This window comes from Paralichthys olivaceus, chromosome 2, assembly GCF_024713975.1.
Source record: "Paralichthys olivaceus isolate ysfri-2021 chromosome 2, ASM2471397v2, whole genome shotgun sequence".
NCBI lineage: Eukaryota > Metazoa > Chordata > Actinopteri > Pleuronectiformes > Paralichthyidae > Paralichthys > Paralichthys olivaceus.
The window spans coordinates 20,097,687-20,124,490 of NC_091094.1; the positions used below are offsets into that span (position 1 = coordinate 20,097,687).

The following is a 26,804-nucleotide window of genomic DNA, read 5'->3' on the forward strand; positions in this document are numbered from 1 at the left end:
TCCCTCCATCTTTGTCTCTCTTTAATTAGCTGTTTTTCTCCCTTTCTGCTCTGGTTGTCTTTGGGTGTGGATTAGACTTCATGTGATGTGACCCCTCCTCCCTATCTTCTTTTCTTTACAAACACACACACACACACACACACTCCGTGCTGTTGTTAGACTGGCTCTGACGTCTAGATTCCTGAGCAGTGAGTCTCTCTCAGACACACCCAGACTCTGCCAAAAAACACTGCTGCAGCCAGTCCACTTCTGCCTCATTACTGTTTCTAACTCTGCCTCCATTATGCCTCTTCCTGCGATCATCTTGCTATGGGTCATCGTGTCTTGTTATCAAACTGCAACCTCCCTCATTTAAAAAAAAAAAAAGGCCGGGCCTGGCCCAGCCCAAAGTTTCCCTCAAGCTGTCTCACTTATTTTTCCTGGCAGTCAGGGAGCAGTGGGAGGGCCTTTGTGCGTCTGATCGTCCAATCTGACGCAGCCTGCTCTGTTGCCTTGTGGCTGAGGAGGTGGAACCTGAACAGCACAGACTTGTTGTGCCTCTTCCAAGAGGGCGGGGCATCAAGTTTTTCACTGCTGACAGGGTGTGTGTGTGTGTGTGTTTACATGTGTGTGTGTGCATGCGTGTGTTTGACATACAGTGTGGACCCAAGTGTTTCCGCTGAAGGAAATCTAAGGTGAAGAGGCCTCAAGAGAGCGTATTGGTAGTGTGCACAGCAGCGTATAAAGAGGATACACACTCACAATCAAACCTATGGTATGTATCTGGGCAGTGAGCTCGCTTTTTTATGGATTGCTGTGCGTGGAGGGGCTTCCTGTTTAATTCTTGATGGCTCTTGTGTGGCAGAGCCACATTAGTAGTTATGCTCTGACAGTTGGAGGCTTGTTGATGCTTGTGTTTTGCATATCAAGAGAAGGAAAGCTAGGAAAGGGACTAATGATCACTGTGTTACTTTTATTTTGGCTTATATTGACCCAGAGAGGAGTTGTTACCAAGGTAACAACAAAATATAAGTATTTTTATCGAGGGGTGCTGCGCGCAAAGTTCATTTTTTTGAGAGTAAATTTAAACTAGATTAACCAAATTGTCCAGACCTGTGTAAGTCAGGGTTGTTTTCTGAACAAATGAGACACTGTGCTTCTGATACACAAATAAATGAAAAAGATCAGCGCCTCCTTTTTGTCTTTTTATCTGGCGTAAAATTCCCATGGATCTTTAGCTGCACCTTTGCAACGTGGCAATATTAGTTTGCAAGAGTGTAAGAGCAAGATAAACCATACTGTTGCCAAAGAACTATACACTATCCTTATGCAAAATGAGGCGGTGTCGTGGTTTCCCTCATTCAAGCTGGCTCTGATGTAATAAAATATATTCACAGCACGTCGGCACAGATAGACGATTGTATTGACCCATGATAACTTTTGAGTTTACCCAGTTTCCTTCCCTGCTGCAGTAACACTCATTCTTGTGCAGCTCGACAAACTCAGTTACACAACAACACTTAGCTTCCTTGCTAATGTTACACTTCTGCTCCATATTCTCTGCTCCTAACACAGACAGCAGCTTTTTTTCCATTTCCACCACTGAGCCCCGCTGATCCACATCATCGCCACCGACCATTTTGTCAGTGCTATTTAAAACTTGTGACAGCAGCTACAGCAACAAAGCCATTTCGTATATTCACATACGCATGTTTGTGGTGTGGACGGGTGGGGCCCATGCATTAGTCATCAGTTTTCTTAGCAGGGCACAGCTACAGCTTTAATTTCTCTTGGATAGATGAACTGAATTGTTTTGTCATGTTCGTCATGCTTGGTTCTGGATGATCTGATGTGCAGGCATCTTGCCTCCTTTATTAAAAATAAAGGAGGGTCATCAGCCGGTTCTGTCAGAGGACGATATGTCCAGCTGAAGAGTGGAAATCTGAAATGGTTTCAACTGGCACCAAAGTGCCAGAATCCACATTACCGTACTGCACAGTCATTGGTGCTCCAAGTCATATGACAGAAGAACGTCAGCTTTAAGATCCTGTGTCTAATCTTGGCTGAAGTTATTCAGTCTTCAGACGGCAGCATGCCCAGCTCTCCCAGAATGCTCACCATGCTGATATATCAGTTTCCTGTCACCAGCTACGTCAGTCAGTATCGTCCCCAGGGATAACCCCACAGAAGCCACAGACGGAACTGGTCAAACATTAACACGAGAGATTTTGGTTTGTGGGATTTTTTTGTCTGACTTGCAGATTCTGCTGACTTTAGGCCTCTCGGCTTCTGCTGAGCAATAGGTCGCAACTGATTTGAAGAAATCACTTTTGCAGCTGATTTAATAAACTGTTTGTTACTGTTGGGTCCACCAGTGTCCTGCTTCACTGCAGGACTGCATGAGCCCCCAAACTGATGCTACATGGACTCAAATGGATAGAAAACACTGGATGTTGGTCTCTATGTGCATGATTGTAAACTAATCATGTGTCTTCAAGCAAGGTTTTGTGTCAGCCCACAGATTTACACTGATTTACAGGCTGTGTACATGTCTGTGAGTTTAACTATTGTTTAATAACCTCAGTGTTTCCCTTGTGAAACAGATTCATGGCAACTATCGACCCCTTCCCTTACCCCGACAAAATTTCTATCAGGTACCTGGATGAAATTTCTACCGACTGCACACTCTTTTTTGTTGTTGATTTTGTCTGTGTATGGGGGCTGGACAAAATAACAGGAACATGAGTAATGACATGTAATACAGTCATTTACCAAATATAATATCCTTATGAAGTATTTGCACATCGGATACTGTTATTTTGTCCTCCCCATTTATGGCCATTGTCGGCTGTGCGAGAATGAACGGAATGAACCAGTTAGGACTAGCTTAATTTGCCAGTTTAAGGGTTTGGCATTTGTTTTTTGGAAAAGCTAACATGACTGTTCAGAAAATATATATAGATGTACTTTCCCAAAACATTTACCTGATAATGCTAACATGCTACACACCTACTATGCTGCACCGGCTCATACAAACTGTCAAAGCATTGAAAACTATACATATATTCTTTACTATGTGATCAGATAGTTTATGATTTAAAAAGATCTGAAGTGATTTTCAGACATTTTAGTTATTTTGTACAGCTGCTCTTGTAGATGAAATTTTGAAGAAACATTTTTTATTTTATTTAGATATTCCTAAAAATATTGTTTTGATTTTGGCACAGAAGCCTCACCTCTTACCTTGGAATATGTGAACTAAGTGTCATGTTACTGCTTTTCTGGAAAAACAAACTCTAACCTGGAGGAAAGGCCGGACTGTGTTTTTGATGAAAGCATCAATCACAATAACATAATATGTGAGGCATGTGGTTTTAAGAGCTGCCTGTAGTGTTTGTGAACTGTTTGCGGTGTCTGTGATGGACAGTCTTTGGTCTGCACAGGAGGTTTGAGGAATGGAGTAACAACTGCTGTTTCACAGAAGACATAAAACTCACCAAGCGTTTGGGTGGGTCTCAGGTGATATTTCAGTTCTCAGGTGAGCACAGAGTTCAGGCTGGTTACATAACAACTCTCTGGTTTTAACTTCAGCTGTTCATCATAAATAAGTTGAGTAGTACTGAACTTTCTCCAACATTTTTGAACGCAAGCAATTGCACTTTTTATTTCAGAGCGTAATCTGGGCTGTCGAATGGTAGTAGTTGTTGGTCATCTAGTTGTTACAAGTAGGTCATCTAGTTGTTACAAGTAAACGATATAAAAGGTAGGTTTGGTGAGTTTTTTCTGAAACATCCCGACACACATGGTGCTAGTTATCTATCAGTGACACCAACAAAAGCTGTAATGATTCAGAACATTGCAGAACAGAGAACAAGAGCATTCTGTTGATCTATTTCAATACATCACACAACCTATGACCTTGTAACATCAATACAACATAGATCGTACACTTGGATAAGAATGAGAGTGCATATTTATTCATCAATGTTGAATGAACAGCTATGCTAAGTGCTGTGATTCAAAAGATGAGCCATGTTTAAGATTATGATAGAAGGGCAAACGCTTATCTTTAGAATTTGCATGCGGCCTTCTCTGGGTCATCCTTTACTTTCTCAAAATCATTCCATTCTTTGGATATCCTGCCAGACTTTCCTACCTAATAATCTCAGCAACCACAGATATAATTGTCTTGCGACTAAGCAACCAATCAGAAGCAGTTCGCCGAAGACATACATGCATACAAATATCTAAATGGATTATTCATGTTTTCAGGGAGCAGCCCTACTTTTTCGAGGCCTTTTTGTTTTCAGCACAAGTCCTCTTGTTAACACGCTGATGCATTGAGCTGTGTTCTCTCCTTCTTGTCTGTTATACCATGCATTGTTTTCCTTTAATGAATTTAAATGCGATAACCGGCCTGTTTGTTTGCCTGTTAGAAAGTATGTGGGTGATTCACTCTATGTGCTGCCTAACCTGTCATCTGTCACACAGCAGTGGTTGGGCTTGTGGTTCACTTGTGCAATGGTTTTGATGTCAGACTGAGCCTCGAGGGGAGAATTCTTTGTGTTTGATTTTGAGGCATGGTTTCAAATTATGTCTTCTCAGTGACTCCAATGCAAAAGTATGTAGATGCTAATTAACACAGGAAAATGTACAGTTGTTTTATTTCCTAGTAGGAGAGCCTTTCTACTTTAATGGTTCTGTTACAGCTTCAGTTTCAGGACTGCTCAGCTCTCATATGAATAAAAGGCAATGAGTCACCACATCGGATCGACATTGAGCTCAATCATTGATTTGCAATGCAGTGTGATAATACATGTAGAGTATTGTATAGATGCAGTTTGTTTGGACACTGACAAGTGATTGGTTTGTTTCCGATGAGATTTCTGGAGTAACACAATAATCTTTTTATTTAATGAGACTAAAATTGCTTTTTCAGTCTCTCTTTAAATTATGTCAATGTTCTACCCATAGCTGGGTATCAAACCTCAGCATCATTTGGACAATCTGTAATAATATGTCTATTCATTTTCTTGCAGATCATTTGATCACTGCCATTTATAAATCTAAGCAAAACTCAGATTCATAAAAAAATCAAAAACCTTAGCTGCTGCATTTTTTCCACACAGTTTCAACCTGCAAAACAAACTTGAACATCATGAATATACTTGCTGCATGACCCTGTTTGCATTTTGCACTGTTACTTGGTGACAATCAATATTTATTGCAGTAACAGCAACGTGACTTCCCCTGTGGCTGGAGGATGCCCTGGCTGCTTGTGACATCACTTCCTCCTCTTTTCCACTTCCTCCTTATTCACCACAGTAATGTAGATTGTTCTGACTTATACAACTAGATGTAATTCTAGAATTCAAAAGACAAGACAAGAAGTAGCATAGGACAGGTAGAAGGAATGTTCTTTGCAGGACAAAAAATTCTATGAATATTATTTCTTACTCTAAATTCACTAGTTGCATAAGATTCAAATGTAAAGATATATTTAGAGAAACATTTTTTAACAAATAATGAGGGTATGTGGAAAAATAAAAAGCCCAATAGTTGAAACAAAGTTAGTGAAAGCAAAGATTGCAAACCCTGAGATGGCTGTATGTGTGTGAAATGTAACACTAGTGTGTTGGGTAATCACAATGATGAGCCGCAATCATTTCTAAATCTGATGTCCCAGATTTCACAGTGGTGCAATTCACTGTGTTCTCAGTGTCTCAGTGTCTCATATGCATCTGTTATATGCTTCAGTCACTGCAGTCATTTAAAGACATGCTGTCTTTACCCTTCATCCCCGCCCCCCCGCATGACGTCAAACTTAATGGTGCACAACTGGCTGAACAGTTCAACTCACTCAGTGAGAATTATCCAGATTTGGAAATCCTGTGTTTTTTCTTTTTGGGGTCATCAGTTGTTAAATTAAATCAAATTAATATTGACATTGAATACATTATTTCTATCTGATACTTCCAGTGGTTTTGGTATTGCCGGCTGTTTTGTGGATTATTCTGAGTACAAATACTTCAATCAAATTTGGCTCGCATGATCTCCCAATCTTCTGTGATAAGGGACAAACGGAAAAACAGAGTCATGTTCACAAACAGGCTGGCTCCGCCTGTACTTTGATACAACATCATACAATGCAATGGGCTGGATGTGAAACTAACAGTGTGGGGTGGAGGCTTTGTGCTCATTATTTATACCACCTGAAGGAACAGGGCTGGGCTCTGCAGCAAACAGGACTCTACCTTGACTCAGTTACTCTTAAAACTTGTTCAGTAGTTGTGTGTAGTCCTGCAAAACTAAAAATGCATACCCTTATTAGTTGAACTGGGTTAGACACTGAGTATACATACGATTTTGCTTGTCATTTCAAGTAATCCCATGGGAAACTGGATTTTTAATTTTTTTTTACAGAATATCCTCCCAAATAATGGAGTAGGTCCTGGATTTGATCAGCACCTGTGATACACTGGTGACCTGTTCATCTTGACCTGCTGCCTTTCAGTCAATACACATGGGATAAATAAGCCAGGTCAAGTAGGAGGTGCTGGAATCATCTGTCAGTTTCTAACGTTCAGAAGGAATATTAAATACACTTAATACACAAACATTTAAGAATAATACATTTTGGTTACCTGGAAAAAAAATACAAAAATGTGATAAGTTTGCAAACATAGGATACACAATGAGAGCTGTAAACCAGTAGTTCAAAGTCTTGTGTCTCTATGACGACAGATGTCAATGATCTCAGTGTTCATTTTACAGATGTCATCCAGTGAATAACCTATGTGTTGTCTAGTGTTGCTGTGGCGACCACAGACAACAATAATGCTCGGCCTCTTTGCTCTCTGTTGAAACAAACAGTCACACCCTGTGGTGTGGAATGTAATATTTGAATGTACTCTACCATCTCTGGCTGCAGTATGATGGATGGCTGTTTCAGCAGTAAATAACTTCTCTGTGTGTTTTCTTCCTCTACCTCCGTCTTTCTCGTGGTTTAAAGCTGCAGTCACACTTGCCCTTGCGGAGACGAGCTGCACTGAATGTTTGCCACAAATCTTGGCTCTTATGAATCTGAGATGTTCCTCTGAGTGAATCTTGAAATGATTATGATGGTTTCTTGTTCAGTGTTATTTTTTTGTCACTGCTCATGTGTAACATTTCTCTCTGTGGCTCTTGTTTCTCTCTGCAGTCGCTGCCTAACCAGGCCGCACCCAAACCAGCGGCTCAGGTCTCCACTGTGAAGCCGGCCCAGTACGAGGTATTAAACGTTCCTCTGTAATACCAATTAACCTCTCCTCACCCTCTCTCTCATTTGTTAACCGACATATTATCAGGACTATGTGTTACACAGAAAAGAAAACATTTCTCTTCCTTCCATTCAAGGACAGAGGTAACACCCAGTTTCTCAGTCAGTGGGAAGCAGCTCAAACTGTGAAATGCTCTGAAACAATGGATCAAAGTCATTCAGTTTGTTTATGACATGTCGTATCTGCAGGTTTATTCTAGGGATCTAATCGTGGTTCTAACATACCAGCATGATGTCTGTAGCTAGCCAACAGTTGGAAGCACACACCAAATACTTTTTGTTATATGGCTCAAACTCTATTTTAATTAAATGTCTCTCCAGTTCAGTTTATATGAGACAACACCAGGACAAACTGGTCTTCTCCTCTATTTCTCTACACGTTCCACTCCTGGATTAGTGAAAGAACAGAAAGTCTCTTCATGTTTTAGTTTCTGTGTTCAAACAGTATCTTAAACCTGTTCTTAGCCCGAGGACACAGGACGTCTGTTATCTTCTTAAAAACCATGCAGACAATTTTTCTGACAGAACAAACCAACAGTGACAGACTGAAGTGTCTTCACTTGGCTCTTAACACCTGCGCTTAGACATTGATTACTCTGGTGTCTGGCCTGTAGAGAGGGGCTTTACTAAGATATGGGGCCATTTTATTGAAAATAGTATTTAATCACAGTGTGAAAGAAATTCTTTTTGAAGTTACAGAGCTGTTTATAGACTGTGCTTGTATTACTCAGACAAGTAGACTCTTGACCCTTGTTAGTATTTGACCTTGGTGACCCCTCTCATGAGTGTTAGTGGGCTTAGCCATAGTGGGGTACAGCTACTCAAGTTACAAGCAGTATACATGCACACAATGTATAGTTTTAGTTTCTGCTATTGGACAAGCTGTGAGGACAATCTTTCCTACATTTCCCTTCATGCAGCACTAAGCATCATTTCATGTGACCCTCCCTGTCATCCACACACACCTATTTCCAACACAATCCCCAGTTTGTGACAAAGGATTAGACTTTTACATTTGCATACAAGTCCGAGTTGAGTTATCTCAATGAGGTCACTACGATGTCCTCATGGTCATTTTCTCAGCTCACTCCTAATGATGAGTAAACTGCTTTACAGAAGGCATCATCAGGATCTGCCATGGCTACAAAGCCTGGGGGGGGTTCCTCAACAACAGGTGGAGCCACAGGACGTGGTGTCTCTGCAGCAGGAGGGATTTCATCTAAACCGGAGGTAGAGAGACTCTGGATGTGTAACAACAAGTGCAGGGGGCTTCTGGCTGTTTGGTGTGATGTAACCTGGATCACCGCTTCTTTCTCCTGGTCACAACTCTCTGAGCGTTTCATCATCATGAGGCAGCTCACATTTCTTCTCCACTGGCTTCATCTTTCTTTACATCTTGCAAAATATATCTCTACCTCCATTTTAACCTCTGTATGCGTTGTCTCTCTGGCTCGGGCCTTCCACACATCTGGATCCGAACGCTCGCTGAGTTCTCATATTGTCAGGCTTGGGACATTTGCTCTCCACAGACTGTGACAATGACCATCAATAACCCTCTCATGGCTTCTCTTTAAATACATGCTCCTTGGTTTGTAGACTAACACTGCGCCGACTGGTGCTACTGTTATTGACATGTCGTCCGTTGGGGCTGCTGTTGTTGACATGACGTCAGTAGGTGCGAGTGGTGGTCCTCAAGCGATGCCAAAGGTAATGATGTCATTGTGTCCAAAGCGCTGGTCGGTGCTTTTTCATGGTTTTACCCAGATTATCATTTTAACTATAAAACTGTGGTTTTTACATTACTGCTGATTTGCTGGTACTTTCTATGGATAGGTATTCCATCATACTGGATGTAAATATCAGCTTTAGTGTCTGTAGTGGCTGCAGTTCAAATGCTTCCCATGTGATTGTGGGAAACCTCAACATACATGAGTGTCAGCTGCTCAACAGCACCCTTTTAAACCAGAAAACTAAATTCACATGACCCGCATGATTTTCACCAAACCAGAGTTTGGTTATTGTATTGCTTATAGTCTTGTGGGTTAGATTTCTTGGTAGCAAACTGTAATTTGTGAAAAGAGGTCCAAAATTCATGCCAGGGCTTCCTTTTGAATATTCACTTAATGTAAATCACTGTCATAAATGCAAATAAAAAGAAAACAGAACGTTTAGAACAAGTTCAGCAGTAGTGTAAAGCGTAAAGTTTGTTCTAAATGGGCTAACGGAGAAAAAAATCTTGAAACATAAACTGAACAGTGGTCAGATTAGTCTCAGTCCTGAATCCCATTAGACCTGACTGGATAATAAACTCAGCATATTTGTAATTATTTTAATATTTATGGGGCCACAGGGACAGATCTGATCAGTCATCACTGTATATTTTCTGTTCTGTTCACACATCCTTGTGTATGCGTAATCATTTGGCCACATGTTTGTAGACTGCACCTGTCTCCCAAGTCAAAGCTTCAGTTCCTTCTCCTGCCGTTGGAACAGCTGCAGCCGCAGGAGTGGCCGCTGCTGTGACCAAATCTAAAGATACAGCCAAGGTAGACTGGACTGCTGCAGGGATCTCTGACCCTTCATGACTCTCTCTGGGTGTTACATTCCAGGCTTTCTTCAGTCGTTGCAGAGTTTTGTTATAGCATTTTCTTTGAGAATCACTTCCTCAGTCTTCCCTTTCTTCTTCTTTGGAGATGACAATTCAGTATGAAAGGACAGATCTTAGCTCAGCATGTCTTTGCTTGTTGTTGTGTTTGCTCATAGTGCGTCTCCCCACTTGCAACATCACACATAGATCAGAAATCTGAGTCAGCCAGAGGAAACAAGTGGACAGGTCTACACTGTATCATAAGTGATCGAGCTGCTGAAGGCTTTTCTTCTGCTGAAATCTGCTCCTCACTGTCTTGTCTTTCATCCGTATATTTGGATATATTTATGACTTTCTATGCATAAAGTGGACCTGTAATATTAGTTGGTATGTACTTGGCTGATAATATATTTGAATTAATTGTATTTTAGAGTACCACTGCAACCACAACAGTCAAAGCTGATGTGTCTTAAGCTGCAGCTGCCTTAGTTTTGCAGGGTAAGAAAGAACAAGCTAAACCTACACAAACAAAGAAAGCAAACAAGGTGGAGGCCGTCTGATAGCTTTGTCCATATCCATCGATATGGTTTGTATAATAGTCATGATGCTGGCTGTCCCTTCTCTGTGGGGCCTGTAGGGAGTTTTCCTTTTCACTTTTTCACACACTTTGGGGAAATATCTTGGGTTTTAAGAAACGATCAAATCTCTTGTGTTATATTCTTCCTGGGGTGACAATATTATGAGGAAAATTGATTGTCTCTTTTTAATCAGGACCTTTTTTATTTCCACCATGCAAACACATTTGTTGTTGCAAGTTAAATTTCAGCTGATTCTGGATCTGTGTTACAGGTACAAGTGGAAGTTCCTTCCACAGCAGCTAAAGGAGCCAAAGCGGTAAACATTTTGGTTTGTGTTGGGTTTCCTTTGAAATGCATGTTGCTTGCTTCCAATGTGCTGACTTGTATTGCATGCTCAGGCACCTGCAGTGGATCCATTCGATGCCCTGGCCAGCATACTACCATCCGCTGATTCTATCGTGACCCCACCACCAGTGTACACAGGGCCAGAGGTCAAAGAGGTACAGCAGAGCTAGAGTGTGAATGCATGTGTGTATATTTATAAACAGATCGGGTGTGTGATTGTAGGAAGCTGAAGCATGGATCTGGTGTGAGTAACTGTGTGTTGCATGTGTCACAGCATGGCGTCACCTCTGTGAAGGGTCACAAGTGTGGAGAAAGAGACAGCACGCTGCCTCCAGGCTACAGATTTGAAGATATGGTCAGTTCTTCCCCTGTGTACCTGTCTTCATCACTTCCTCTGATTGACCAAATACATTCATTTTGACATGCAACCAGTGGAGGGAATTTTTCGTCCCATTGTCCCCAGACCTCACTGTCAACTGGTTGTCATGGATATTAAAACTGCTCACACTGAGGGCTGTGGATTATCCAGAGCAATAGGGACGTTCTAAAACAATATCATTGTCATATTTCATTGGTGTGAGCGCTGGAAATGAAACATCAGTAGTCGACTCTATTGAGATGGAGATGAACAGGGCTGAGTATCAAACCTAAATATTTTCTTTGGTACCAACTGATCAAAAACGAGACAAGGAAATCTTGAATAGTTCTGTCAGATTCATCAGAATAGTTCCAGATTTAAACATACATTTAACTTTGGCTGCTAGAGGTCTGGGTAACAAAAAACTTGATGTAATAAAGCAGCGTGGTATTATGGGAGTTATGGTCTTTGAAGTAAATTTACCTTGAATTAAATTAGGGATTTCTCTTGGTTTGAACATTGTTGGAAACATTTTGGATAATTTTAATTACACAAGTCAACAATATATATTAAGCCCATTGGCCAAAAACCCCACTAACATCTGAATTTTGTCTACAATGGCAGTGGATATAATCAGCATTCACTCCCAGGTCAAGTGCAATAGAAACAGGTTTTAATCGGCTCTGGCTTGGCAGTGATGGAAATATGTGAATGCGCAAATTTGGCAAGACAGCGAGGTTGGAGAGCATCTTGATGTCGAACATATACCAGGGTAAATAAACAGAAAGGCAAAGTTCTCTACCAGCACTGGGAAAGTGGGAAATCCTGCGTATACCTGCTAATTTTGATGTAAAAGACATTTAACAGAGGTCTAGTTATTTTGAGATATTTTATGAAGAATTGTTATATATTGTAGCTTCAAATTAAAAGTTTTTATATTTTATAAGAGTTTATATTGTTTATTGAAAGTGTTGAGTATTTGCTTGTGTTCAGAAAACATTTTAAAAGTCTGATATATATAACTTCTCAATAAGAAATTGAAAATACAGAGTCAAATATCTCAAAAGCTGGACTAAAGCTGCCTTCATGGCCAGATTCCAGTAGAGGAAATGAGAGAATGTTTTGAACTGAGCCTTTAAGGCAGCTTCTTTTTTCTTCTTCTTCCAGTCTAAAATAAATCTGTGTGTATTTTCTAGGCTCCAGGTCCTGCTGATGTGAAACCCAAGGACGTTCCTGTAAGTGAAGCCTTCACAACTCACATGTAGAGATAAGACAATAAGTTCAGACACTGTGGAACTCTTTCCAGAGTGTTTCAGCCAATGAGAACACACTGACACACACACACAGATACAGGAAGCTCTGTTTCCACTGATCTGCTGGTTCCTCTAGAGTAGGGAATGTTGCATTGCATCGGTGGGTGTTGTCTGAATAAACAGACTCACAAGACCCACCTTTTCTGCTCAAACTTGTTGGCTCTTGTCCTACCAAACCCCAAGACTTGTGTAAATACGTGCGCGCACACAAACACACACACACACACACAAGAATAAGCAGATACTGTAACACACTTTGATGTCCACCCATATGTAGGTTATTATTTACTCACCCTCAACACACCCACATTGGCCTCAGAGCCAACTCCCACTTTGTCGTCTTTTCTAACGCAAGTCTTGTCTCATGATCTGTTTTCATCTTCTCCACTGTGAGTTTTGAGAGTTTAGTTGTTGTGTATATCATATTTTTGCCAAATCTGCACAATATTATGTGTTAAATCTTTCTATTTTGGTAGTTTATTTTGTCTTCATGGAATTTTAAAGGTGTGTCCGTACTTTTCCTTCACTATCAGTGCATGTAGTCTGGTTTGTGTCTTTTGTGTAGTCGTTCATGCCCTCTAGTGGAGGATCATGTGACTGATGTGGAGCATTGAAATCAGTTTATATGAATTATTTTGTAAACAAAAAATCTGAAAAGAATGAGTTTTGTGTTGTAATCTGCTGCTGAAGCACGCCCTGTGTTTTTTCTCTCTCAGAAACCAATGAACACAGATGAGGCCCTGGATCTCCTCTCCACTGGATTCACAACTTCTCCGGTTGTACCTGCACCCAAGAAGCAAGAGGTCAGAGTCGTAAAGACAAATATGACATGCATGCAGCACCCAGTAGCAACTGGGTGTCCATGTTCTAACTTTGCACCTCATTTACTCCCTTGGAAAAAATACATATTTATAATTCTCAGTTTGTTGTACCTGGTATAAGCCCAACAATTTGTTCTTATATAAATTTAAAGGCATACGTAAAAGGCAAATCTTACAAATCCCCACTGTCTTTTTTTTCCTACATGAAATACTTAGAGGACAGTCCCTGTTGACACGGTCTGTGCAGCATCTGCTGGGCAGGCAAACTTTGCACCACCTCCTGTAAAGGTAAAGTAAAACTTACTTGCCTCTGTAATGGTGTTAAAGTGGCATCTGATTGAAGAAGCAGAGACTTGAATTGCCCTAATGTCCCCCCTGTTGCAGAAAGGTGAATGTCCTGCAGTGGTTCCTGCCGGGTCTGCTCCTCCTGCTGATAAGAAAGCCAAGATGGAGAAAGTCTCAGACGATTTCTCTCTGGAGTCTATACTTTCCTCTGCTCCTGCCACGGTACGTTTCGTGCAAGGGTGTCAGATCTCTGTCTTATAATTTAAAAAACAAACTTTGTGTGCTTGATATCCTGTTTTAATGAGTTGGTTTAAGATGTGTGAAAGTGAAGTGAAAAGGACCCTGATCTGACCTGGTATTAACAGGCGTCCTGAGATCTGATCACTCACACCACATTATGTAGGGATGCATGTGTCCACATTCTTCACAGGAGAGACATTCAGGACGCAGTTTAACGTTAGGTGTGAACAAACTTAGCACTGTCTACTTGTGATCAGAACTCTCAGGGCGGACTTTAACACCTGGTCTGAACAGGGCCATATAAAGTCACTTAAAGTTGAACTTGCAGTTAAAAGATTAACATCATCAATATGTATGCGTGGATCTGTAGTGTATAAATGTTTAGTGTTTTTTCTGTTGCCTGTTGTAGAAAGCAGCTCCACCTGTGGCTGTGTGCACTGCTCCCCCTGCTGATAAAAAAGCCAAGATGGACAAACCTGTGGTCACCAAGACCAAGACTGATGAGGTGAGATTTGCAGGATATGAAGAGGATATTTTATACTAATATCCACCACTTCCAGCCCCCTACTGTCTTATTTTTGTATGATGGAGAAGTAGATCATTCATTTCCTCTCCCGTCCTCTGCAGGGTGCGTCAATGTCTCTGGACGCTCTCAGTGCTCTTGGTGACTCATTGCCAGCAGCAGATCTGAAACCTAAATCCCCCGAACTCAGGCCTGAGGACATTGTCTCGGTAGGAGCACCAACAGCGTCTTGGCCTCACAGCATTTCATGGCCTCTCCTGAGAGCAGTGAAAGACACGTCTCATTGTCCTACTGACACCAACATTTCCTACCAGACAATATCTCATCTCTCCCTTCTTTTCCTTTTCATAGGAGGACAAACTGAAGAAGGAGAAGGGTGTGCGTGTCGGAGAAAGGGAGGATACACTTCCTCCAGAATACAGGTTTAATAAGGAGGAGCTGAAAAAACTGCCTGCTCCTCCACCTAAGGTGAGTCTCAGGGGGGATCTAATAGTAATAATGTGATATAGACACTATGATAACTTAATCTTATTGATGTATAATTACTCTTTCCTCCACTTTCCTCTGCCCCTCCCCCTGCAGCCCACCATGGGCACAGGTGAGGCTCTGGACATTTTGTCTGGAGACTTCATGACGTCCTCAGCAGCTCCATCAGTCCATGCTCCTGTCGTCCCCTCAGCTCAGGCACAGGTACACTATGACAACTGGTAACAGTAATAGTACAAAGTACAAAATCATACAAGCAAAGACCCTGAAATCCGTACCTTGTCGAATGACATCTATGTTGATTGTTGTAGAAAGCTCCTGTCGTTCCTCCTGTGGCTGGCCGTACTGCTGATAAGAAAGACAAGGTGGACGCTGTCTCTCAGGACGCGGTACTATCGGCTTCGACTGCTAAGGTAAAGCACAGCACACTCACACAACTCTGATACTGCAGGTGACTCTTGACTTGTCAAACGTCCACTGATGTTGATAATAGTCATCCTGGTGTTAATGCATACAGCTAAACTATAGATGAAAATAATAATTCAGTTTTCCAGGGCTGTGAATGAACATAGATATTCTGCAGATAGAACAACAAATATAAACAGCATCGGAATCTTAGCAGTGACATTCAAGGTATTTTTGCCTTAAATGACATCATACAGACTGATAGAGTCAGGGTAACTCACTCTACCACACTATACAGTGACTGCAGAATACAGACGTGTTGGTAGATTTCATTTTAATATTCTGATATTCATCTTTCCATTCACTCTGTCAGATTTCTTGTTCATTTGCTTTGCTGATGTTTGCTAGGTGTTATTTTTACATCATGATCCCTATTCACTCCTCCATGGCACCTTATCACCCCGGCAGTAGAACAGTGCATGTAAACATTGCAGAGATAACTTTCAAGCTGCTTCACTTGTCTTGAAGCTACAGATAGCTTTGTCAACGTACAATAATACTATAACTAATACTGCTATAATAGCCTTGTGCTCCACCACTACATTATCCATTTTGTTACAACTCATACGGTCTATGAATATAACCAATATTTGATTCCACAATTGAAAACGAGTACTTACTACACTACTTCAGAGCAGATTTTTTTTTAACCCTTAACTTGATGATAATTATCTCTATGCTTTTTAATCTAATCTGTGTTTTGTGTTGCAGAAAGTCGAATCTTCTGCACTTCCCCCTGCTAAGAAAGAAAAAGTAGAGAAAGCCCCTGCTAAAATGGACACCATTGATGGCAAGCTCCAGACTAATCCGGTGAGACACAGATTCACACATTACTTTTCTTTTTTCCCTCGACGTTTTTATTTTCCTCTGCCCTGTTTCGCCTTGTTGCCTTGTCAACTTTCGCATTGGGAGAGACCTTTTATTTCCATGGTTACGAATCAGATCTCCTGTTCTCTCCTCAGGGTGACTCCATGTCTCTGGACGCTCTCGGTGCTCTTTGTGACACGTTGCCAGCAGACGCACCAAAACCTGCAGCCCCCACACTCAGACCTGAGGACGTTGTCTCGGTAGGGGACAGATAGCTTCCCTTTTTTAGCATACCAGTTCCATTTGTGTTTCATAGAACTGTTTTCTCACTGTGTCATCATCTCCCGCCCCTTTTCGTAGGAGGACAAACTGAAGAAGGAGAAGGGTGTGCGTGTAGGAGAGAGGGAGGACACACTTCCTCCAGAATACAGGTTTAATAAGGAGGAGCTGGCAAAACTGCCTGCTCCTAAACCTGAGGTGAGACTGGCACAAGTTCTTAGATCTGTAAATAATAGTTTAGGGTTAAGAGCTCTTATTTATCACTGATGGATCCTTCATTGTTTCTCCTCCTGCAGCCCACCATGGCCACAGGTGAGGCTCTGGACATTTTGTCTGGAGACTTCATGATGTCCTCAGCAGCTCCTGCTGTCCACGCTCCTATGGCCCCCCCCTCAGTGCCACCTGCACAGGTATACTGTGAATCTGTTGTCAAGATGAATTTTTTATTTTATTTCCTTCCCTCTGTGTTAAAAATAAAAACTTTTGTCTCTGTTCTTCAGACCAAAGTTGAGGATTTGTCAGCTCTGGATATTCTCGCTGGAGACTTTGTGGCTCCAGCTAAAGCGTCTGGACTTAAAGCGCCCGTCCCACCTTCTTCCAGGAAGGCACCAGAGGTAAAGCTGTTGCAGGGGTGGCTGGTCAATAGAGGCTGATAGGGCACCACCCTCCCAAAGAAAATAAGGAAAAAAGATGATAGTGATAAATTTAGTTAATTATTATCATAATAGTCATTATTAGTTTTAAAATGTATTAAATTATATTAATTCTCAAGATAGTTTGTCCTGCCTGCTGCCTCTGAACATCACAGTCCAATCATCTGCACCATCACGCCCTGTTCTACAGAGTATGGGGCCATTTCAGTCTGGTTGAAAATCGCCCACCTCGCTCTCTTAGACTTTCATTGTAACACGTTTTTTTGTGCTCAATACAACATGAGATGTGACCTGAACAGCAGGACTCAGTGTTAAAGTGATCGGAGCGAACACAGATACATTTATTTACCCATTAAACAGGTAACCTTAGCCACCATCTCAACAATTGCCCACCCTGAGAAATTTGGCAGGAGCCGCCACTGCATAGTGAATGCATGTGTGTGAGTTTCCATATCTGTGATCCTCTGTCCTTCTACAGCAGAAGCACTAATATTTTTTCTTAGGGGCCACATGAGAAACTCAGATTGTTGCCAGGGGCCAAACTAATTTTGGCACACTGCACCTCTAATTAGTGCTCATTAGTAGAAGGCCCGGTCCAGCCTGTGTGCCATGCAAGCCCAGGTCTGCCCTATAGTATATGTTTCCTTACAAAGTTAAAATAAATGGAAGGAATTAAATTTCTACTCTCATCAGTTTATGTCTGTACTTGCAGTCTTTAATGTTCCTTGTCATTGTCTATGTGTCACACTGTATTTCCCTGTGTGTCTGCAGGTTACAGTTTGTCCGATAGAGGAATCCGCCCCCATCCAACGGAAAGAGAGAGAACCCAAGACTAAGACAGTAACCATGAGGATTCAAATCAATTTCTGTCTGAAATGCTTTAATTTTACTGTAGATCTTTGTTCTTTTACAATCACACTTCAAACTGATTATTAAATAAAAGGTAAAATTCAGATGTCTTACTATGGCCCCTCTTGCCTTGCTTTTAATGATTAACTTAAGAATATGACAAATATCACAATCTCCTGTTCTCTCCTCAGGGCGACCCCATGTCTCTGGACGCTCTTAGTGCTCTTAGCAACACGTTGCCAGCAGACGCACCAAAACCTGAAGCCCCAGAACCCAGACCTGAGGACATCGTCTCTGTATGTAATGCATAATCTCTCATCAACATACACAAACACAATCCAATTATCTACAGAGCCAATCTGGCTCATTGTCCTTTTTTCTTTATTTCTGTGTAAGAAAATGTGAAAATAATGATCTCATTATGTCTTCTTTTAACTTTTCATCTCCTTTTCATAGGAGGGCAAACTGAAGAAGGAGAAGGGTGTGCGTGTAGGAGAGAGGGAGGACACACTTCCTCCAGAATACAGGTTTAATAAGGAGGAGCTGGAAAAACTGCCTGCTCCTAAACCTGAGGTAAGACCTGGACAAGTTCTTAGATCTTTAAATCATACTTGAGCTCTGAGACATGACGAACCTTCACTGTTTCTCCTCCTGCAGCCCACCATGGCCACAGGTGAGGCTCTGGACATTTTGTCTGGAGACTTCATGATGTCCTCAGCAGCTCCGTCGGTCCAGGCTCCGGTCGCACCCCCCTCAGCTCCTCCTGCACAGGTACACTGTGGATCTGTTGTTTGCACCTGCAGCCAAAAAGCAGGGTGATGTACAGATAAATCATTTTGTTTGTACAGAAACAGCAGTGATGGTAGAATGACAAATTTCTTTGACCAAACTTTTTTTATTTTAAGTACTAAGACAACAGGTTTTGGTTGTACAGGGGGGTTTGTCGTATGGTCTCAACTCTGTGTGCTAGGCTAGGATTATATATATATACACACACACACACACCAGCAATGGCAAATAAGACAAGGCAATTTGAACTTTTAATATTGGAGCTTGGTGATGGTAGTGGTCAAGCGTCAGGTCAATTTTTTAAGTTCTCATTCAGCAATGATATTTTTATCCTCACCGATACAATTATAAATGAATGAATTATTCCAGCACCACGCAAATGCACATTTCATAATTGTTGTTCTTTCCCTCCTTCAGCCCTCTGCAGATTCTGCTCTTGATGCCTTGGCAGGAGACTTTGTTGCCGCCACTGCTGCTCCAGTAGTGAAGTCTGCTGCTTGTGCTCCCACAGAAGCTCATCCACAGGTAAACATACAAATACACTCCTTTTAACTAGTTAATCATTCCAAAACCATGCAGTCACACAACAATCTTTTTGTTTGTGTGTGTTTGTGCATTCAGCTGGCAACAGGAGCAGACAGTGCCCTGGACGCTCTATCCAACACCTTGAAGGATATCAAACCCGTCCCTCAGCCCGTCCCAGTTCCTACCAAAGACATTGTGAAGGTAGCTAGCATGCTTCAAGAGCACAGCCAGAGGGAGAGGGAATATTTTTTTTAAAACAGTCACTTCAGCTCATCTCTTTGGTTGTTGCAGGAGAAAAAGGTTGTGGAGGAGAGGTTGATTAAGATGGGAGAGAGAGATGACTCTCTGCCGCCAGAATATCGACTCACTGAGGAAGATCTAAAGGTAAACTGACGTCTACTTTATACACTATGATACATTATGTTACTTTTAGTATTAAAGGTATGTACTGACCCATATGACTTTCTGTTGTTATTTAATTCCAAACAGTAGACTATATTAACTCAGTTCATTAGTGTCTTGTCAAATAACATTCCAATAAAAGATAAATATAATAAATATAGTGGTGGCTGTGAGTACTGTAATGACCACTGTATATTTCTTTCTACTGCAACAACAGTAACAAAAAAATTAATGCATCGGAATATTTACTTAAATGTTTAATGGGACATTTTCATCATGCAAGACAGCGATACAAAACAAATATGGCTACTTAAGCATTACCTGTTATGTTACTTATGTTACTTGTTGTGGTCTAGCTTGTCTTTTACTTCAACAAAAAAGTATTATATTTTATGCCATCTTCTTTTTATTACACAAAAATATAATACATGGCCGTATACCCCTGATTTGTAATTGTTTCCTTAGTATGTGTCTAATTTACATCTCTTTCATTCTAAAGAATATGGCAGAAGCAAAGGCAAAAGCAGCTGCAGCACCCAAGGAGGTAAGTGTGTCCCAGAGTAGATTTATGATGGAAAAACCATATATAGAATATGCAGATAGTGTGTAATCTCCTGTCCTCTTCTGCCCTGTAGAAGGGCCTGGATGAGGCTACAGCCTTGGCCATGCTGTCCAGTGAATTCTCTGCTGCTCCTAAACCTGCTGCTCAGGCCAAATCATCTGCAGCCACGACAAAGGTGGAACCTCCTGCACAGGACTCAGAGCCACAGAAGGTAGCACAGACTCTGAACTGCAAAACCACCTCCAGTTAAGTGAGGGTGGTTTTGCTTTATATAACACATACCTCTGTATATTTTGACGTGGACGGAGTCTATTTAGGTGAGTCGGTTCCAATCATGTTTGATACATTTGTTTATCACCTTTTTCTTTCTTTCTTAGCCAATGACTGGTCCTGTTCTGGACTCCCTGGCCAACACCTTGCTCCCAGACGAGTTAAAATCCAAAACAGACCAACCAAAACCAAAGGTACAGAAAACAGATATTGCCATCTCTGTATCTACATTTGAGAGATTTTCAAGTTGTAAAAAAACGTTTGGGTAGCTATCTTGTTTTTGCAAGTTGGAACAAGAGGGAAATCTTTCACGTTCATGTCATCTTTGTAATAAACACAGTCCCAGATTCATATCTTTGTATAACCTGACATCTACTGATTAAAAGGCTCTTCATCACATATGGCAACTCGTAAGTGCAAACATGTAACTGATGTGAAGACATTTTCTCAGTTACATGGCGCCCTCTACAGGTTGTGTACTAGCATTTCCTGAGTCAGTGGTCACCACCTCCCAGAGTGACGTTGGGCTGTTGAGCCTAACCAAGGTGTTGACTTTGTTACAGGGCAAGAGCAAGTCAAAGTCAAAGTCCAAAGTAAGCAAAGTGCCTGCTGCATGGAGACCAGAAATAAACTGGATAGATTAAGCTGATGCATCATTTTGGACAAATAAAATTTGTGCACTTTTAATCAAGCTGAAGTGCAAACTCAAATGGTCACAGCTGCACACAGCTGCATGTGATGCACTCTATGCTACTGCTTTGCCTGATCTTAATTCCTTTAATAATTACATTCAATCTGTGTAATTGCATGGTCTTATGTCTTTGTCTTTTATATTGTATTTTTATACTTGCACTCTCTTCTGTTACGTGTGAGTGCACCTGTGGATTGTCCCTAATTTGATGTTAATCTGTGCAATGAAAACCTACTTATCAAACTACCAACCTACAAACCAGACTCCCTACCTACAGACCAACCTACCTACTTACCTAACTACCTACCTACTTGCCTAACTACCAACCTACCTACCTACTTACCTAACTATCTACCTACTTGCCTAACTACCTACCTACTTGCCTAACTACCTACCTACCAACCCACTTACCTAACTACCTATGTACTTACCTAACTACCTACTTACCTACCTATCTACTGACCTACAAACCAACCTACCTACCTACCTATCTACTTACCTAACTACCTACCTGCCTACTTACCTAACTACCGACCTACCAACCCACCTACCTACCTACAAACCAACCAGCCTACACACCAGACTACCTACCTACAAACTTACATACCTACCTACAGACCTGCCAACATATGAACATACCTAAAAATCTACCTACCTGCCTGCCAGCCGCCCTTCCTATCAAATGATCTCTCTAATTATTGCATGCAAAGGTGCTGCTCCTTCCATTCCTTTATACTTAAAAACAATTTTTAACTTGTGTTTCAGAAACATCATGCAGAGCAGCCATCTGCCACTGACCTGTTATCAGCTCAGCTAAGCTCAGACGTTGTGTCTACAACTACAAAGAAGGGAGGCAAGAGCTAAACCACCTTGTGAGGTCAGTTCTCATCTTTTTTTTACAATTTTTTCTTTTAAAATATGGGACATGCCACATACTATGAGGATAAATGTCTCCACAGCGCTCCACTGTCAGCTGAATGTGTCACGTTTGTTACAGGTGGTTGGTGCCTTTTGTCTTCGATGGCTGCAGGGACGCATCAGTGTGGAATCTGCTCTGTGGATAATTGTTCTATTTTTCTAAATCGGCAAGAATGTATACTGGATGAAAGACAAACCCATAACACACACACACACACACACACACACACACACACACACACACACACACACTGACACACACACGCTGCGTGTAGTGCCTTTCTTGTTCGGTTTCACATGTGTTCTTGGATGAGGAGCTTTTGGTTTCTGTCTCTGCAGAAAGTGACTTTTTGAAACATGAATGGATATAAAGAATGAGTGATGAACAGAAACAGAAAGAGACAGAGGGGAAACTGGGGAAAGAGGAGTTTAAGGCACATTAAAATAAAGTTTATTTTGCTGGTTGCTGTGTTGAGTGTGCTGATGGAAGGAAAGTGTTGTATATGCATCTCAGCTGACAATTCCAATTTTCCAAAAATGCACAGATATATAAAAACACACTGGTAATCTAAACCGGGTGATATATTGTGACGCTGGTTGGAGGAGTGGTGACTGTCAGCTCGAGTGGGAGAAGTAAGGAGTGGGTTTATAGTATCGGGATGTTTGTGCAATCTTGTACACAGAAAAGTCAAGTTTTCTATCACCATGTGGTCAGATGCCAATAAGACACTAGTGTACAGCTTCGTCTGCTTATATTTTGGACGGCAAGTAGTTTACATGATTAAATATGTGGAGGATTCACAGGAGGTGTGTTGTTTAATTGTTTGATTTAGTATCTGAGAGCTTCTTCGCAAATGCCTTTTACATTCTGAAGAGAAATATCTGTCAAGAGAAAAAGGGTCTTTTTTTATGTGTTCCGCCTTGCGTAAAAAAAAAACATTACTGGTGTCCAGAAGAGCACTTAGTGAACTGAGGTGGTTACAAGTGTGAACTGCCATTTTGTAAACTGTAAAAAAAGATTTTTGTTCCGTATAAGAAAACACTGTATAATTTACAAAAGGCTTTCAACTGTAAAGTCGAATCATATATATCATCATATCATATATATCATTTCCCCCCCGGTTCTTTTTTTCTTCCTGCCACAGGTTTTGTTGTGTGGGTATGTGTCAAAAGGTATGAGAGATATTTTAGATGTGGGAATACTAATTAAATTAAATAAATCTAAAGTTTTAAATTTATAATGTGTAGTTAGTAAATGAGAGTTTGGTTTTTACAATTTGTACAAAAGTTAGCATGAAGTGCCGTAAAAAGTTAACAGCAGGAAAAATATATCAAATCAGTCAACAATTATATTATCTTACAGGTGCAAGGGACGTATGTGTATGTATTCAACAGAATGGGAACAGAATCTCTTCTAAAGATATTTTTCTCTCTCCTCTCGAATTAGTGGTTTGTTAATTTCACTCTGCGTAGTTATAGCCCACTTCCTTCTCACTCAGGGGGCTTAACGACTAAACAACATGTGTTTCGCTCAAACTTTATATTTTTGTGCCAAGACCCTGAATGACTGATGGTGGATGCAAATGAGTGGGTTTGTTGTGTAAAATAAAGAAAAATAAGAAACCTAAATAAAGTCAAATGCAAGTCATTGTAGTCGAGGAAGATTGTTTTGAGTGGTATTATGATAAATTTTTTTAAATGTCTTTATTTTTCTTTTTACAATATTTAAAATAAAATGAAAAAATCAACCAATTCTAAAATACTGAACATCCATTTTCAAGAAGACAACAATTCAATATTTGCTTCTCATTAATTTGAAACCAGAGAAATTATAGTCACACCAAAAAAAAGGGTAACTAAATAAAACGTGTTATCTAAAATTTCATTTCAGCTTAGCCTCCTGCCAGATATACGATTCTTCTTCACTATGATCATTTGATTTTGAAAAAAAAAATCTTTAGGGCTGAAGAGAAGTTAAATCAGAAAAATTACAGATGTAAAAACAACTGAAGAAGTGTAGTTGAAATTAAAAAATCAATGCAGGGAAACAGAGAAAATCAGCTGTGAAAATGTGGCTTTCAAAACAAGAACTTAAATGTAAAACAATAAAAAATAAACGTAACTATCAATGGGATCTATACAAAAGTGAAATTAAATACATTAATTCATAAATTCTAATCTTGCTTTTGATTATTATCTGGATTGATAGTGATTGGATAAATAAACACTTCAAAACATGTTATTTGAGTAAAAGAGACCATTGAGATTGTGACAGAGCAGCTCAATCGACTGTCAAACCACAACGCAGATAATGTTGACAAAGAAAAGCTTTTAAAGTTTGATGAAAATTTTACTTGAAAGATTCTTGGTTTATATTTTCTGTCACATTCTGTCACTGAAAATGTTTTAAGTTGCCAGTAAATTACTCACAGTGTAAGTAAACTGTAAATTAGATTATTTTAGGAACAATAGCACGACAGTGTCAAAATAATTACAGTTTAAAGAAATAAAACAGCCGCATTTAGATTAAACATGTGTGTTGTTCTTCATCTGTTTTCCAGGAGCCATCGTACGCGGCCTATTCAAGATGAACAAAGTATTTAGAAATAATACTAAGTGAAAGGTTATTTCAGTGACTTGTGTCGCACAATGAAATTAAACAGGAAACAGGTCTACAAATACACTGAGGTCTGTTTTAAATGTGAAACCTTTTACCAAACATGAAAAACAAAAAGAATTCAGTTTCAGCAACAATAAATCCCTGAGAGTATTGAAGAGTCTTAAAACAGCATTGTGGAAATAAAACTAGAGGTTATTCAAATTTCTCTATAATTTCTTTATGAGATTCTTCCTTCCTTAATTAATGCTTAAAAATTGAAGTAGATATAAAAAAAATCTGGGGTAGGTTTGGAGGACTAATGACTTTTTAAAATCCTGGCTAGGGCTCTAAGTGGAAAGAAACCTTTGAATGCAAATATGAAAAAGAAAAACTTACTTTCTTCTGTGGTGGTGCGGGCATCTCCGTGTCCTTATGTCTACAAATCAAGAGTGGTATTAAAAACAATTCTAATCATTACACACGTAGTTTCAATCAAAAAGCAGAAAAAAATACTGCGCATTTTCAGGTGGATGATGTAGAATTAAAAATATCAAGTTTCTGGTTTCCAAAGCGTCGACGTTTATTAATCCACCACGTCACTGTGTGTTAAACCTCACTCAGCATGATAAGACGCAGGCAGGCACAGGTCCCAGATATTAGATGAACTTACGGTTACAGTACAGGAGGGTGATGAGGAGGAGGAGAAGGAGAAGGCCACAGCCGCCGGCCAGTGGTCCCAGAATGATTGTTGAACAAGGGATGATAGAACTGGTTTCACCTACAAAACATGTGCTCATTCACCAGCTGCTTCAGACACATTCTTTCTACAGAGGACTGTTCAACTTCCACGGTAACAAGTAGTGTTTTAACGCTCAATACCTGTGTTAGTGTTGCCCTTACAAACACAGGCTGAAGTGGTCAGGGATGGACTTCTTGTGGAAGCGATGACCCGTGGTGCTCTGGTCGTGACCTCAACTTTTTTCTCTAAGACACAGTAAGAATGTGATGTAAGAAAGAAACCCACCATGTCATGGTCGGACCAGACTTACAGGGAACTAATCTCACCTCCTATCAGTCGTGTTACTTTGCCAAATTTCATCTCGTTGCTTTGAATGATCGTGCAGCTGTAGGTGCCGCTGTCCCGAGCTTTGCTGAAGGACTTCAGCGTCAGGATGTGTTTGTCCACCTTTGAGGAATCAATGTATGGGGAGAGGGGAGATGGGTTCGACTTCATCTTGCCATCTCTGCCAAAAGAAGCGATGAATTCCATCCCTGAATTGTCCAGAACTCGAAACCAGATGACCGTGTTGAACATCTCAGCAGGCTTGCACTCGATATCGACCTTGGCCCCCTCTTTCACAACTAATTCACCAGCTCCTGAGGCCATTACTAAAAACATGAGAAAATGGAAGCATTAAATCAGATATATTACTTCTCTGTTTCAGTTTCCTCAATTCAAAGACAAGAAAAAGAGCATAGGGCACTTTAAAGCTCTGGATGAATTCACTTTATATCCAACTTACTTTGATAAAACACCAGAATCACCAGCATCTGAATCCACTTTTGGTCCATTTTCCACTCACAGACGACAATAGCTTGTGAACCAGGCTTTGTGGTGTTTGTTGGCGCCTGCCTAGAGATAATTCAGCGAGATATCAAACCACGCCCCACCTGTAACCCTCTTCTCCGCCGTGTCAAATGGGATCATTGCAGCGCAGCGTTTGCAGAGGCCTCCTGCAGCACGGTCGTGGTCTGTGACACGTTTTGAAGTGGAGCCCACCGATGTGCAACTCTTTCACTACTCTGGTGCACGAAGCATCGAACAGACTTCATCCACGGGCTACTGGCACAGAAATGACACAGTGTGTAGGCTGAGAGGGGGTGGGGTGGGGTGGGGTGGGGGCGCTGCTGTGTGTGTACAACACTCAGCAGCTCACTTTATACTCACTTTACACACACTTTACTCAAATACAACAATGTTGTGGGTGTGAAAAATCTTCAATAGACTTGACTTTATGCGCGAATGGAAGCAAACACGTGTGAAGGCTCTTTAAGTAAGAGACTTTGACCTTTCTCCCTCCTCCTGTATGTGACATATGTTTTTCACAATACTTCGAACACATATTCTTTCATATTCCCAACATCAGTTTTTGAAAATTTGA

The 26,804-nt window shown here is 40.8% G+C and overlaps 2 protein-coding genes across 49 annotated transcripts in view; one reads left to right on the top strand and one right to left on the bottom strand.

The window, feature by feature from the left end:
- Positions 1 to 23,691, top strand: part of cast (calpastatin) — a 208,286-nt gene extending 184,595 nt beyond the window's left edge. For 6 of the 48 annotated variants that reach the window (XM_069510596.1, XM_069510626.1, XM_069510578.1 and 3 more), the window contains 34 exons: positions 7,181 to 7,249; positions 8,414 to 8,527; positions 8,894 to 9,004; positions 9,736 to 9,843; positions 10,734 to 10,778; positions 10,861 to 10,962; positions 11,082 to 11,162; positions 12,362 to 12,400; positions 13,195 to 13,281; positions 13,516 to 13,587; positions 13,684 to 13,806; positions 14,234 to 14,329; positions 14,452 to 14,556; positions 14,699 to 14,815; positions 14,930 to 15,037; positions 15,145 to 15,246; positions 16,010 to 16,108; positions 16,261 to 16,365; positions 16,466 to 16,582; positions 16,681 to 16,794; positions 16,885 to 16,998; positions 17,809 to 17,877; positions 18,078 to 18,182; positions 18,343 to 18,459; positions 18,544 to 18,657; positions 19,093 to 19,200; positions 19,297 to 19,401; positions 19,492 to 19,584; positions 20,102 to 20,146; positions 20,238 to 20,375; positions 20,542 to 20,628; positions 20,998 to 21,027; positions 21,891 to 22,002; positions 22,123 to 23,691. In XM_069510596.1, coding sequence (XP_069366697.1) covers positions 7,181 to 7,249; positions 8,414 to 8,527; positions 8,894 to 9,004; positions 9,736 to 9,843; positions 10,734 to 10,778; positions 10,861 to 10,962; positions 11,082 to 11,162; positions 12,362 to 12,400; positions 13,195 to 13,281; positions 13,516 to 13,587; positions 13,684 to 13,806; positions 14,234 to 14,329; positions 14,452 to 14,556; positions 14,699 to 14,815; positions 14,930 to 15,037; positions 15,145 to 15,246; positions 16,010 to 16,108; positions 16,261 to 16,365; positions 16,466 to 16,582; positions 16,681 to 16,794; positions 16,885 to 16,998; positions 17,809 to 17,877; positions 18,078 to 18,182; positions 18,343 to 18,459; positions 18,544 to 18,657; positions 19,093 to 19,200; positions 19,297 to 19,401; positions 19,492 to 19,584; positions 20,102 to 20,146; positions 20,238 to 20,375; positions 20,542 to 20,628; positions 20,998 to 21,027; positions 21,891 to 21,989 — 3,138 coding nt within the window. In that variant the 3' untranslated portion in view covers positions 21,990 to 22,002; positions 22,123 to 23,691. Of the gene's footprint in view, positions 1 to 526; positions 755 to 2,582; positions 2,634 to 7,180; positions 7,250 to 8,413; positions 8,528 to 8,893; positions 9,005 to 9,735; positions 9,844 to 10,733; positions 10,779 to 10,860; positions 10,963 to 11,081; positions 11,163 to 12,361; positions 12,401 to 13,194; positions 13,282 to 13,515; positions 13,588 to 13,683; positions 13,807 to 14,233; positions 14,330 to 14,451; positions 14,557 to 14,698; positions 14,816 to 14,929; positions 15,038 to 15,144; positions 15,247 to 16,009; positions 16,109 to 16,260; positions 16,366 to 16,465; positions 16,583 to 16,680; positions 16,795 to 16,884; positions 16,999 to 17,808; positions 17,878 to 18,077; positions 18,183 to 18,342; positions 18,460 to 18,543; positions 18,658 to 19,092; positions 19,201 to 19,296; positions 19,402 to 19,491; positions 19,585 to 20,101; positions 20,147 to 20,237; positions 20,376 to 20,541; positions 20,629 to 20,997; positions 21,028 to 21,890; positions 22,003 to 22,122 lie in introns of those variants that run through there. The other 42 variants (XM_069510672.1, XM_020086770.2, XM_020086771.2 and 39 more) reach the window with 27 other exon arrangements.
- A 19-nt stretch (positions 23,692 to 23,710) lies between these two features.
- cd8a (CD8a molecule) lies at positions 23,711 to 26,581 on the bottom strand. The gene is made up of 6 exons (XM_020086552.2): positions 26,166 to 26,581; positions 25,708 to 26,031; positions 25,522 to 25,626; positions 25,313 to 25,420; positions 25,039 to 25,078; positions 23,711 to 24,621 (listed from the first exon to the last, which is right to left on the bottom strand). The coding sequence occupies exons 1-6, from the start codon at positions 26,212 to 26,214 to the stop codon at positions 24,570 to 24,572; spliced, it is 678 nt and encodes a 225-aa protein (XP_019942111.2). The 5' UTR covers positions 26,215 to 26,581; the 3' UTR covers positions 23,711 to 24,569.
- Between the last annotated feature and the right edge of the window lie 223 nt (positions 26,582 to 26,804).

What these genes read in the sequence shown, in the direction of transcription:
- cd8a (XM_020086552.2), bottom strand. Translation starts at nt 26,214, where the DNA reads ATGGACCAAAAGTGGATTCAGATGCTGGTGATTCTGGTGTTTTATCAA. An exon ending in AGTAACACGACTGATAGGAG is followed by an intron (nt 25,627 to 25,707) that starts GTGAGATTAGTT and finishes ACTGTGTCTTAG; the next exon opens with AGAAAAAAGTTGAGGTCACG. An exon ending in CCGCACCACCACAGAAGAAA is followed by an intron (nt 24,622 to 25,038) that starts GTAAGTTTTTCT and finishes CATCTTGAATAG; the next exon opens with GCCGCGTACGATGGCTCCTG.